Source organism: Saccopteryx leptura, chromosome 1, assembly GCF_036850995.1.
Source record: "Saccopteryx leptura isolate mSacLep1 chromosome 1, mSacLep1_pri_phased_curated, whole genome shotgun sequence".
Taxonomy (NCBI): domain Eukaryota; kingdom Metazoa; phylum Chordata; class Mammalia; order Chiroptera; family Emballonuridae; genus Saccopteryx; species Saccopteryx leptura.
The window spans coordinates 388,381,735-388,396,097 of NC_089503.1; the positions used below are offsets into that span (position 1 = coordinate 388,381,735).

Sequence of the window (14,363 nt, forward strand, 5' to 3'; positions counted from 1 at the left end):
CACTGCTTACAAATCTGAACTGAATGTCTGTGTTCCCCCTCCCACTTTCTGTATTAATGTCTCAGCCTCCAGCGTGATGGTATTGGCAGAGGAGCATCTGGGAGATGTCAGGATTAGATCAGGTCATGAGGTGGAGCCCCCGTGGTGCAATAAGTGATTTTTTTTAGAAAAATTAACAAGGTCACATTCTGATTACTGGAGGTTACAACTTTGACATGAGACTTTAATTTGGGAACGAGGGAGTACAATTCACCTGTATCATAGTGTATAATGAAGAGGAAAGGGAACAGGGAAATATAAATATAAATTGATTATTTATGTAACTTTTAAAAAAGTTTGGTTATAAAAATAGAGAACAGAGGTGATTAATTTTATAGTTTTGATTTTAATATGGCAAATATTTTGAAATTTTTAATTTAATAAAAAAAAATTTAAAAACATTTTTAGTGAGAAGCAGGGAGGCAGAGAGACAGACTCCTGCATGCACCTGAATCGGTATCTACCTGACATGCCCAACAGGGGGCGATGCTCTGCTCATCTGGGGTGTTGCTCCATTGTAACCAGAGACATTCTAGCGCCTGAGGTGGAGACCATGGTGCCATCCTCAGCGCCCAGGGCCAACTTTGTTCCAATGGAGCCTTGGCTGCAGGAGGAGAAGAGAAAGATAGAGAGAAAGGAGAGGGGGAGGGGTGGAGAAGCTGATGGATGCTTCTTCTTTGTTCCCTGACCAGGAATTGAACCCAGGACTTCTACATGCTGAGCTGACGCTTTATCGCTGAGCAAACTTACCAGGATGAAAAAGTCAAGATTAATGGAAAAAAATCTAATAGAAAGGCTGATGAAGTCTAGAACTAGAGAGGGCAGGACAGCACAGCCACACTGAGAAAAGGGGAAAGCAGGGTTGGCAGTGGAAAGACAGTGACATTGTTAATAGATGTGACAGCCAAGGTGAGGACGTGCACGTGGCTGGAGAGGACGGGAGGAGGCAGTGGGCGGTGTCCACGCCGTGACAGGGACTGCGCATGTGCAGAGAGCCCGTCTTCTCACAGGAGGGACCGTTACAGCACGGTGAGCTCCGGTCTGAGAAACAGGTCATTAGATTGATCTGTGGTTGGAGTTTTGTCAGGCGGATGTGACAGAAGGACAGTGACCCAGGGGTTTCATTTATGAGTCATGGGACACTAGACAGTGTTCACCACGGCTCTGAACAGGAAATGACAGGACTGAGGTCAGGACGGACTGGCGGGTCAGGAGGCACAAGGGGCCCCAGTGGGAGGGACACACTGGGGGAGCAGGAGGAGCTGAGAGACCAGGGGTCACACCTGAGGTTCCCCTGGACATTTCACCTGGAAGTCCTCCTTTGTCTCCTTAAAGGGAGAGTGCACCACGTGCTTAGAGTCAATCAAGAGGACAAATATTCACCATGTAAATGTCTTAAAGATAAAAAAGTTTATTTCTCACAGAAAACAATTCTGAAATAGGGCAACAGAATAGTTCCATAATGTTGTTAAAACGGAAGCTTATTCTAAATTCTCTGTCACCTATGCCAGTTAACATAGTCACAGATTTTTTTTAGTTCCATCCATTATTATACATTTTAGCCAGCATAAAATGTAAAGGAGAAAAAAGGACACAATTTCCCTCTAAGCACACATTTCAGGGTTCGTACAGAATCACACAGAATAATTCACTTTATAACACACCGGCCACCTTTTAGTCATACGCATCAGGGAGGTTGGGAAATCTACCATTTGTATGAGGGTCTCTAGGTGTGTAATTAGAGGTCTTTATAACTAAGGAAGAAGGGATGCTGACATGAGGGACAATCATCAGTCTGTGTGTCAGAACTTCATCCTGAACCTGAACCAGTAAGGAGAAGGAAACAGTCTATTTGTATCTCATCCAATAGAATGTGATCAACATTGGGACCCAAAGTAAGTATTTCTTATGAGAGTTAGTGTAGCATAGGAATTGCAACATCAGTCACTTATTTTTCTTCACCTGGGCAGATGGACAGGGAGCCTGAGTCCGAGGACCAGAGCCTGAAAAGAGGTCTCAGGACACCGTAAAAACTGTTCTTGGGAAAGCTGAACATGTGGCAACCATCTGTCATGTTATAGAAAGATACATCTCCATCCTCATAATCCAGAAATACCCCCACTTTGAGGGGATTTTCTCTTACAGTAAGAAGGGTTTCTGGGGAAGTGAGGGCCCAGTATTCCCCGCTGTAGAGCCTGATGGCCCAGAAGCCATTCTTTGGGGACATGGTGACCCTCCCTTTCCTTGTTACGTTATCTCTACAAACTCCCAGGTCCCAGGAATGTGCCTCCCCAACCTCCACCTCCCAGGAGCATCTCCCCAAGCTGATTTCCGGATGACCCAGCACACAGGGAAGGGAGTCGAATCTTTGTGTGGAGCTGGGCAGATCTTGTCCCCTTTCTTGCCAGGTCACTCGTCTCCCATTTTCAGACAGGAGGAGGGCAGGATGAGCAGTGGCTGCGTCCAGGGTCACAGTTACTACAAGACAAGTAGATCGTCATGATTTTGAGAAAGGTCTCAGTATATCTGGGCTGGAGGGTTCCCATTCTCTGAGATCTGCTCTGGTCCTGGGTAGATCCAGCTCCTCTCCACCCATCTTTCCCCAAGGCCACCCTGCAGGGACCAGGGTCCTTCCTGGACCATCATAGACTCACCAGTTTTGAACTCTTCTTTTCTCCAATCTGAAAGGAAAAAATGAATATGAGAGCTAACTATTTAAAAGATTCTTATGCTTTTTTCATCCAAGAATCCTACAGGATATAAATCTATAATCTATTTAGGATGATTGATAGTACAGTAAGCAGGATATATGGTGAGTCTGACCAAGTGGATTATTTTTTAGTTTACTTTTCTCAAATTTTAGGAAATGTTAACATGACCTAAGCTCAAAACATAATGTAAGGTTCAATTAAACAATAAAAAAGCTGCTGAAATGTAGGGGTTCAAAAATATCTGTTAGAATACTGAGTAATCTATTAAACTCATTGAAAGTATACTTTGGTGTTTCTTTGATTTTTCAGCATTGTGTGCATAGTATGTGTTCCTCTAATAACATTTTTCACAACAAGACTTGTCATCACATCCCATGTCACTCACCGGGGTACAATGGTGCTTTCCTCCAAGCTGCAAAAGAACAAAACAGGAAGACGTTTACTTTTGTTCTCTCCCCGTTTCTTACTGCCTTTTCCATTTCTCCCATCTTTGTCCCATTTCTTCTAAATCCTGAACTTCCTCTTTCTATCAGTGTTACCTTCATATTCCATTTTTTCAAGCATGATAATAAAAATGCTCGGATGCAGGACAGGTCGAAATACAGAAGCAAAACGTGGAAAAGACAGGTAAGGAGTGGAAGGAGGGATCCTAAAATGAAGACAGGAAGGAAGAGAGAGGAGAGGAGAAAGAATGTGCTGGATCTCTTGTGGTTTGAACTACAGACAGAATTTTTGAAGTTTAGAAAGGTGATGCTTAGTTGTTTCTCTGCCAATTATAGACTTTCTGTGTATCTTGTCATCCTCTCCGACTGCTACAGGGGACGACCCCGAGTAACAAATGAATGGAGCTTTCTGAGAGCAAAGCACTACTCACCGGACTTGAACTGAGCCTTCCTCCTGTCTGAAGAAAACACACAGACACACGTATGAGACAGGTGTTCTCAGCCTCATCAGGAAGATGCAGGTAGATCTGCACATCTGACAATGTTTCTGTCTGCGTATTCACCAAGTAACGCCCATTTCAATAGTAATGAAAAAAGTCTCAATACAGTTTGTTTCATCTGAAAACTTTACTACAGATTAAGAATGCATGAGAGTTTAAATAATTCTTCTAAAAGGGTATCTCAGAAAATAGCCTTAGACTTTAGAGTTATATTATTGACTTAATTGATATGGAAAATGCATGTGCAAAAGACCTTGAAAGAAAAGCAATTTGTTTTATGAATTATTAAATGAATTAAAATAAAAATGAAAGAGGAATAATAACTATGATCAGGAAGAGAAAATAACCACTAAATTCATGTACAATATTTACGTACTTAGGAAACTTGAGAACATGGTCAGAAACGGACATGTGAGCCTCAATTTACACCTGACATCAGTTTATACAAAGTGTAAGCAAGACAGCAAGGGAGTAGCTCATCCCACTCAGCAGTTCTGGAGGGTGGACCCTGGCTTTAGGAACTGGAACAACGTCATGTAGACACAATGGGCTCCATCTCAGAGCAGATGTGAGGGGCCCACGTTACAAGAAGCTTTCTATAAATGGAAACAACCATATCATTTGTCTAATCCCCTTCACATCACCAAGCTCATGATGACATTGTGGTGTATATCTGGAAGATAAAAAAGGTTAAGGATATAGCAAAGGATAAGAAAAGGAAAAAAGATAAAATATTTATTAAAAACTACACCAGTAAAAGAGAATGTCAGAAAAAAGTTACCCATTTCACTCTGAAGATTTCCAAAAAGTAAAATGGAAAAATAACATAGAAAACTCTTCATGTAAATGTCAAGGAACCGCAACACAGAAAATATAAATATGCTAACAATTTTCATTGTACAGAAAATCAGCAGCATAAATATAATTAGAAAAAATATTAAACAAAGGTCAGGAAATGAAAGAAATGCAAGGAGCCCATTTTTATCTTGGAAAAGTGAGAAAGGAGAAGGAATTTTCACAATGGATTTAATAGAAGAAAAATAGCAAAGATGTGGACAGAAAGATAAAAGCATTTTATGCTACTATTTCCTTTATGAAAAGTTTTAAGGCTGTAAGTAATTCAAGATGTTAATGTTATCTTGATAATAGTGTATTAAAATTGAGTTTTAGTTTTGCAAATCTTTCTGGCTATGTCAGATTAAACAGAATGTCTTTAAGTGAAAAGATTATTTGTAAAATTAGTGGTAAACACATGTAGGAGTCCTGAAAAAGTCTGTTTAGAATATGACACAATCATTGAGAAAATGAATAACTAACACTGGGGAACAACACTGTTGCTGCATCCACAAAAACACTTGTTCTTACCTAATTCGAGTGTGCTGATCTCAAATCTGACAGTTTTCCTCTGTAAGCTAGAGTTTTTTGCAATTTAATATTTTAGATTTTCATCTTATTGTAAAATTTTCAACATTTAGTTCAACATAATGAAGTAGAATGTCTTTTTGGGCATCATTTTTGTGAAAAGAAAATAATTTATATAATGCAGTAAATACACTAATACACTAAAAATGATTGAATTAGAATTTTTCTACAATTTTAAAATAGAACATATTAAAACACTTATTTTAATCATTAAGTTTGCACAAAACTTATTTAAATTCTATTCAGGCAAAAATTTGCGTTTGTAGCTCTTGCGTTTGTGTACTTGTTGAGGACAATCTCGTTTGATGCTCCAGCAGTAGTCTGCTCATCACCAGTAGCTCCAAGATTTTTAGGAAGTTATCAAGGTGACTGTCCAAGAAGTGAATCTTAATGCTCATGTTACATCCAATGTCGCGGAAAGCCAACAGCATCCTTTGAACCAGAAGTTCATAGTTTTCTGCTTTTTTGTTGCCAAGGAAGTTTTTTTTTTTTTTTTTAATTTTTTTTTTTTTCCCGAAGCTGGAAACGGGGAGAGACAGTCAGACAGACTCCCGCATACGCCCAACCGGGATTCACCCGGCACGCCCACCAGGGGCGAAGCTCTGCCCACCAGGGGGCAATGCTCTGCCACTCTGGAGCATCGCTCTGCTGCGACCAGAGCCACTCTAGTGCCTGGGGCAGAGGCCGAGGAGCCATCCCCAGCGCCTGGGCCATCTCTGCTCCAATGGAGCCTCAGCTGCGGGAGGGGAAGAGAGAGACAGAGAAGAAGGAGGGGGGGTTGGAGAAGTAAATGAGCGCTTCTCCTATGTGCCCTGGCTGGGAATCGAACCCGGGTCCTCTGCACGCCAGGCCGACACTCTACCGCTGAGCCAACCGGCCAGGGCTGCCAAGGAAGTTTTTTGTAACTGCCACAAAAGACTGCCATGCTGCTTTCTCCTCCTTATTCATCTTCCTGAAAAATTATTCATCACATGTGAGGGTTCAAATTTGAGGTCCATCGAATACACCTGCTTTTATCTTCTAGAAAGACAAGGCAGGAAAAGCAGAAATAATATGTTGAAAACATTCACTTTCTCTATTCAAAGCCTGAACAAATTGCTTCATTAAGCCAAGTTTGATGTGAAGTGTGTGTGTGGGGGGGTGAGTTATCCTGTCTCGATTAACTACAGGTTCATTCACAATATTTTGCATCTCTACTTCCAGAGCTTCACGTTTCGGCCACTCCTTCTGTGTCCAGTGTTTCTCCTGAGCTTGGCTGTCCCACAAACACAGAAAGCAAGGATACTTCGTGAAAACTCTCTGTTGTACTAGCAGGAAATTTATCCTCTTAAGATCCACACAAATGATCTAGTTATGCTCCTCATAATTCAGAAAGTCGAGGACAATTTTTATGTCATTATAATCTCCTTGCAGATGAACTGAATAACCAATTGGAACTGCTGCATAAACATTACCGTTGTATAGGAGAACACATTTCAGACTCCATTTAGAGCTGTCAAGAAATAGCCGTCATTCTGTTGGACTGTAAGTGGTAACACTTAACTGGTTGAGAAGACTACTGATATCATGACAGTAAACAAAGTGTTTGTCTTCAGAAAAAAAGTCCATGCCCCTGACCTGTGGTGGCGCAGTGGATAAAGCATCGACCTGGAAATGCTGAGGTCGCTGGTTTGAAACCCTGGACTTGCCTGGTCAAGGCACATATGGGAGTTGATGCTTCCAGCTCCTCCCCCTTCTCTCTCTCTGTCTCTCTCTCCTTTGTCTCTCTCTCCCTCCTTCTCTCCTCTCTAAAAATGAATAAAAAAAAATTAAAAAAAATAAAGTACCTTTAAAAAAAAAGTCCACAAAAATTTGTTCATGCTTCCTGAAATGGGATACTTTAGCTGACTGATGAAGTACAATCTTTTCTTGAAGCCTGGAGGCTAATAACTCAGCTGCTTTCTTTGATAGGCCCAAATATCTTACTAATTCATACAATTCAATTTGGGTTGGCTAAACTGCTGAGGGGTTAATGACTGCTTGGCATTAGAAGAAGACCCTTCAGATTCTTCAATCATTTCCTGATGCATCTTATCAAAATACACTTGATCACCATGTTCACTTTCTTCGTCCTTAGAAGAAATAAAACCATTGAAAACTGGAACTGGGAGTGTCTCAGAGTGTGGGAAAAGTCAGTATTGCTGAAGGAGTATTAGGAAATGCGACTATATGCCGTTTTTTCTTGCCGATGCCCTTTGTGTGGATCAGATAGAAATAACAGTCACTGCTGTGGTCCTTAGGTTCACACCAAACCATGGGAATACCAAAAGGTATGCCTTTGCGTTTTCCTTTTGTCCAGTCATGAAGCATTTTCTCACAATTATGACACCCAATATGAGGAGCCCAATACTTGTCTTGATCGCCAAGGTGAACTTGAAAATCGGCAATATATGCACGTGTTACAAATGATGAAATATTGCGCCTTTGACACTGAAGTGTGTAACAGCCACATATATAACAGAAGGTGTCAGGACTATTCTTACATTTATGCCTACTTGAAGAAGCCATGATTCAATCTTAAAACAAAATAAGAGGGTGTTTTTATCAGATAATAATTTTTTACATTTAAAAACAACTACAAATTTCATAAAAGTGATGTTTGTAAAACATTAATTGCCTTGTGGTTATGTTCAATCCAAGAGTCATTGTCTTTTAACTCCAATTTAAAAACCAATGCATGCCATTAACTGTAATAAAAAGAAGTTAAAATTGCACAAAAACTAGAGCATGCACCAAATAACGAACTTCGGATTTGGAATCAGTGATGCAGATATATATAGAAACAGTTCTAAAACCTCATGCAACAGAAAATGAAAAAAAGATTGTTCCCCAGTGTATCAGTCTGGGTGCAATCTTTTTGCAAGTCTGATAATTTCTTGTTCTTAACATTTAACAGAATTAAAATAAAATTTAACTTTTTGTTGATAGAAGTTCAAGTTAGCTATGAAAAGCTATGGTATACTCTCTGATTTTATCATTTACCTCAGAAGCTCAAAGAATTTGACCCTTTATATTCCATATAAGCAGAGAATTTCTCAGCACATAATTTTTAAATAAGCAAATGGAAAATAAATGGAAGAAAATTGATGTGAATTATTGACTTATGTGTTTGGAGAAATATAACTTAACAATTGTTAGTGGACCAGTTGGCTCAGTGGTAGAATGTCAGCCTGGCCTGTGGATGTCCTGGGTTTGAATCCTAATCAGAGTACACAGGAGAAGTGCCTATCTGCTTCTCTACCCTTTCCCCCTCTCACTTCTCTCTCTCTCTCTCTCTCTCACTCTCTCTCTCTCTCTCTCTCTCTCTCTCTCTCTCTCATCTCTCCCTCTCCTGCAGTCACAGCTTGATTGAAGTGAGTTGGTCGTAGGCACTAAGGATGGCTCCATGGTTTCCATGTCAGGTGCTAAGAAGAACTCAGTTGCTGAACAATGGAGCAATGCTCCAGATGGTCAGAACATTGCCCCCCATTGGGCTTCTTGGGTGGATCTCAGTTGTGGAGCATGTGGGAATCTGTCTCTCTGCCTCCTCTCCTCTTACTAAGTGATAATAATATTAATGATAAAATATTAGTGGACCTAAGCTAATGCAGAATTATCTGAGCAGAATGTTAGGAGACTGTGCTTTAAACACTCACTTTATCTCTTTCCAATTAGACTGTAGGCTTTGTTGATGTCCCTTTGAAAACTTTCATGCAAATTTCAGGAGATTAGCTTACTTATAGAATTGATATTTTGTAAAAAGACAGTGTCTGTGAGTAGTTACAGTTTATAAGATTCACACTTAAAGTACTAGGTATGCATTTACTTGTTCTACATTCTTGGAGAAAGTTTCTTTGTTGCTCTTTTTAAAAATTTATTGTTTTCTGTGAGAGTTACAGAAAGACAGACAGATAGACAGACAGGAACAGTGATCTGTTAATGTATGTGCCCTGACCTGGGATCAAACTGACATCCTCTAAAATTCTGGGTAGCACTCTAACCACCAAGCTCTCTGGCCAGGGCTCCTTGGTGGTCTTACAGCCATGGTGTAGTCCTTTGTTTCCTGTGTTCCACAGGTGAAAACATCTACTAAAACTCATCACCATCTTCCAATGTATAACCTTACTAAATTTAGATACCTCTTAGTGCAATTTTACTCACAGAAAAAAATGAGAATAACATTACTTCATATCTATTTTGTGAATAAAATCTCATCTTTTCTAAATTAAATATCAGGAAAATAAACTATAAAAGTATTATATGGCAGTGAACAGAGTTTTGAATCAAATGAGTAAACTTACATGTCAGAAACTTTAATAACCCCCAAACTTCCACATATCTTATTAAGAAGATTCTATTCATAGAAAGGCTTTGTTTCCTTGATTGCAAAGACAACAAAAATAAAAGAAGTAATAATGAGAGAAATGGAAGAACAATTGAAGATGGGTAATCTGAGTTGGAAGGACAGGATACCAAGATAAAAGCATATGCAAACATATCTCTTGTTAAAAAAATGATCACTGGGAACTGGAGGAAAGGGCACAAGACACAGATGGGAGAAGGACAGACACACAGTGAGGTACATGCTGGTATTTGCCTTTTTTCCTGTTCACTCTCCCTTAAAAAGTAAAAGGAAAAGATAATTCATTCCAAGTGAAATAGCAAGCTTGGGAAGGGAGGAGACCACAAATTGGAATCCCTTTTGTAGCTCAGTCTAAAGTGCACATTGACCCATATTTATGAGAACTGGGAGCATGAGGTTTCTGAAGACATGTCACCATCAGAGGGAGTGCCATTCTCCCTCTCCTATTCCTTGTGCAAAATGAACTAATCCGGAAATAAAACCATGAGGGGTTAGAGCAGAACTTCTGGGATGTGCAGTATCAAGCGTTCCTCTGTCACTGGACTATCACCTCTTACAGATAAAAATTGTTCAAGTAATTTAAAATTCACAAAAAAAAGAGCAAAGGTAGAGTTGGTAATGATTTAAATAACAAGGAACTAACAAGAAAATGTTTTTTCATGAAATACATTACTAAAGAAGTGCTCATCTTAGGAAACTTACCAATTTCTTGCTGAAGCTTTTCTGAAAAAGAAAATAAAAAAGTTTTGTAACTATGAGGGGAACAAACACAGACAATGAAGACCAATTGACAGTGGCTATTTCAAAGTTAATAGGTATGACAGATACAATGAGAAAAGAGTCAGCAGAAAACAAACCCAAACTGAAAAATTGGTGAGATACCACTTTTTTCGCTAGAAAAGAGAGAAAAATAAATGACATTTTTCAAATGACTAAATAAAAGTGTTGTAGAAGTGTCAGAGAGATGCTGAGAATTATGTCTCTTATGTATTTATTTATGAATGACTTAAGGTACATGATAGTGACATGGAGGTTACAGTAAAGGCACCCATCTGTCCAAAACTGTTTTTCTTGAGTAGATCACATGAAATTTGCTCCTTATATTAAAGAGATATAGTCTTAAATTGTGTGTCTACAAATAGAATTGGATACAACAAAATGAAGTTGAATTTATTAGCCTCAAGAGTATAATTGAAATTGTCTTTAGAAAGTGAAGGCATTAAACTTTGAATGTCTATATTGTTTCCTTTTGAGAACATAGCAAGACAATAGTACTTGTGTGTTCATTTAAAATTTTCAGAATTGAGAGATATATTTGAACTTTCTTTAAGATGTAAGATACTTCCAAAAATATTTGATGGGAACTGAAGTTTGCCAATATGATAAGCGTGTCATTAAAAATGTAAAAAAGGAGAACACTTAGTAGGGTTGAAATTTATTTTTAGAGCCAGGAATAATTATGAAATATATTTGGATAGGTGGGGACACTTGGATTATATGTTCAAAGGCAGTGCAAGTGTGACCATCAAATGAATAGTGTCAGTTTTTACACAGACTTTGAAAGAACAACAGGTAGAGATACTAAACTCAGCAAGCTTGGAATCATCTCTTTCCGCATAATGTTTTGGGGAAGTATCAATTGCATGATTATTGACCTTCACACTTGAAATAACTGACACAGGTTCTATGTTCTCATGGTTTCCAAGTAATATCTGTAAAATAATGCCACAAACTTCTTAATAAAACTTCAGCAAGTCTCTGAAGACAGAGAATGCCCATGTTTATATGGAATGAGGACATGAAGTGGGAAAGGAAGGAATGGGAAAGGGTGGAGGTGAGGGAGACAACAGTGAACATCACTGAACAGCAGAGAATCCAAACACCAAAAACATGGGGTCAGATGACTAGACAGCCAGGAAGCATGAGCAGACAGATGACATGGAGATAAAATGGCAAGGAAAAGGATGACGTCAGAGTAATGGCATCGTAAGGAGCAATACCGATAAATCTCCCCCAAAATTCAACAAGATCTTCAACCAGAGACAGAAAAATCTATCCTTAGAGCCTCCAGATGCTCCACACTACACGCGAAGGTATGATCTAGCGCAAAATTGACTAAATATATAATCAACCCCGAAGGAAATAAGGAGGAAGAAACACTCTGCCTTCCTCACTAACCTAAATAAGGGCTGCTTTCACTGGGAACTGACAGTATAGGAATGAAGATGGGCATAGGGTGTGAACAGAACCAGACTGCAGCACAAACGTCCAAACCAGGCTGTGGCACAGACATCCAAGCTGAGGAAAAACTGTACTTGTAGCAACCCAGTCAACACAAGCTAACGTTCGCGCCAAACCCAGATAAAGAAAGGCACTTGGGACAGCCATCTGCCCCATCTCCTGGTCGGTGCATGCAGATAGTGGTCGAGAGATTCCTCTAAGTGCCCCGGGAGTGGGTGCCCGTGTACCCGGACAGAGGGACAGAGTCAGAGGCCTTTGTGTGGGCAGAAAGCAGAACCTAGGAGTTGCCCCTGAGCCCTGAAAAATCAGCACACAGAGAGGGAGTGGGAGCAAATTTCAACTATCGACCTTTTCTGTGAGGGTGGGGGTCTCACTCAGACTGAAAGGCGGCTGACCTGCTTCATATCCTGGTCAGCGCGCACAGATAATGAGCGAAAGATTCCTTCAAGTGCCCTGGGAGTTGAAGCCCATGTTCCCAGACAGAGGGACAGAGTCAGAGGTCTTTGTGTGGGCCAAAGCCCCGCCTGATTATGCTAGCAGCTCTGACTGATTGAGCCTTACCCAGAACCCTGCACAGAGTGGGAATAGAGTAGGGATTTGCCAGCTCTTTGAGCCTCTTGCTTGCCAGGCAGAGGCAGCAGCAACCCCATAGCTGGATTATCAGGCTACTAATTCAGGAAGGAAAGACTAGGAGAGAGGCTCCAGGAACATGGACTCTCTCACTGTCAGAGCCTATAAATGCTAATGAGCCTTGACTGCAAACGAGACTGAAGCCCAATATATGACATCGCCACAGAGACTTATCAACTGCAAACCTCTACCTGAGCATGCCACAGGGGCAGAACTCGGGGTACAGAGTCACCGACCAGGAAGAGGGAGAGAAAAGAAAAAGCAAGAAGATAACCTCTCAAAATCAAGAATAATCCACAGACTTTATAACCTATCCCATCTTATTATATTTGTTCATTTGTTTCTCTTATCTTCTTGTCTTGATTATTTTCTTCCTCTTCTAATTTGGTCATTTAATTCTCTGCCAGTCTTACTCTCTCCTCTCCTTAAACTACACTACCCATAAGTGTTACATTTCCCATTATCTTTTCTTTCTTCTTCCTTTCTCTCTATGTGGGTTGCACTTCAAAACCCTTAACTCTCTCTCTCTCCTTTTATTCTTTTTTTTCTTTTTGTGGTTTCCTCTTTTTTTTTCCTTCTCTCCCTCTATATTAGTTTCTTCTTTTCTCCTTTACATATTTTCTCATTCAATCCTCAATAATGAACAAATTATTTTATCTGGAACTCAAATTTATTTTTGTGGGGCTTTGGGGTTTTTTACTTTGCTTTTTTAACTCACTAGCAGTGCTCCCAACCCTGGCTCTCCATTTTATCTAGTTCTTCCTCCACTAAATACAATAGTAATTTTTAAAATTTTCCCCCCTTTTTCCTGTTTCCCTCTTATTCCTCCCATTATATCTCTTAGTCAACCATCACCTAAAAGCAAATCATTTTATTCTTGACCCAAATTTTTTCCTTTTTTGCATTTTGTAGGTCCATACCTCGGTTTTTGCCCCTTTATTACTTCTCCTAAACTCAGGCCCTCCATTATAGGTATTGTTTGTTCTATTTAGCACAATATAATGCACAGTTCACCACAAGATTTTCTCAAGAAGGAGGGGAGAGGAGAGGAGAGGAAAAAAAAGGGGGGGGGAAATAATTTTTTTAAATTCTTTCTTATTTATTATTTTTAAACTTTTTATTCTTTATTAAATCTTATTAATACTATCAACAAAACCATCCTCAGATGCCATAAGGAAGTGAAAATCGAATATCATGGATACAAAAGAAAGAGAGGTAACAAAGATAGATGAGGAAAAATCTATGGAGAAAAAATTTAATAAGTTGGAAACCTTGGAGCTAAATGACAGAGAATTTAAAATAGAAATCCTAAAAATACTCAGATATACAAGAAAACACAGAAAGGCAATTTAGGGAGCTCAGAAAACAACTCAATGAACACAAAGAATATATTTCCAAGGAAATTGAAACTATAAAAACAAATCAAACAGAGATAAAAAATTCAATTCACGAGCTGAAAAACGAGGTAACAAGCTTAGCTAATAGAACAGGCCAGATAGAAGGTAGGATTAGTGAAATAGAAGAAAAGCAACTTGAGGCACAACAGAGAGAAGAAGAAAGAGACTCAAAAATTAAAAAAAAAATGAGATAGCCCTACAGGAATTATCTGACTCCATCAAAAAGAATAACATAAGAATAATAGGTATATCAGATGGAGAAGAGAGAGAAAATGGAATGGAGAACATACTCAAACAAATAATAGATGAGAACTTCCCAAGCCTGTGGAAAGAACTAAAGCCCCAAATTCAAGAAGCAAACAGAACTCCAATTTTTTTTAACCCCAACAAACCTACTCCAAGGCACATCATAATGAAATTGGCACAACCCAACAACAACAAAAAAATTCTCAAGGCAGCCAGGGAAAAAAAGAATACAACATATAAAGGAAGGTCCATTAGATTATCATCAGATTTCTCAACAGAAACTCAACAGGGTAGAAGAGAGTGGACCCCAATATTTAAAGTCCTAAAAGAGAGGAATTTTCAGCCATGAATAC

General features: G+C 39.4%; 2 protein-coding genes across 2 annotated transcripts in view; both read right to left on the reverse strand.

Moving 5' to 3' along the window:
- The window catches only part of LOC136389327 (uncharacterized), a 178,429-nt gene that overhangs the window by 73,525 nt on the left and 90,541 nt on the right, over positions 1–14,363 (reverse strand). The window lies entirely within an intron of this gene.
- Positions 1,736–7,184, reverse strand: LOC136389419 (butyrophilin subfamily 1 member A1-like). The gene is made up of 4 exons (XM_066361264.1): positions 7,091–7,184; positions 3,136–3,162; positions 2,694–2,720; positions 1,736–2,517 (listed from the first exon to the last, which is right to left on the reverse strand). The coding sequence occupies exons 1-4, from the start codon at positions 7,182–7,184 to the stop codon at positions 1,988–1,990; spliced, it is 678 nt and encodes a 225-aa protein (XP_066217361.1). The 3' UTR covers positions 1,736–1,987.

Coding starts and splice junctions, on each gene's coding strand:
- LOC136389419 (XM_066361264.1), bottom strand. CDS start 7,184: ATGCATCAGGAAATGATTGAAGAATCTGAAGGGTCTTCTTCTAATGCC. Junction 3,163..7,090: donor TAGCCAACCCAAATTGAATT/GTATGAATTAGT, acceptor GTTCTTTTGCAG/CTTGGAGGAAAGCACCATTG. Junction 2,721..3,135: donor GAAAGCACCATTGTACCCCG/GTGAGTGACATG, acceptor TTTTCCTTTCAG/ATTGGAGAAAAGAAGAGTTC.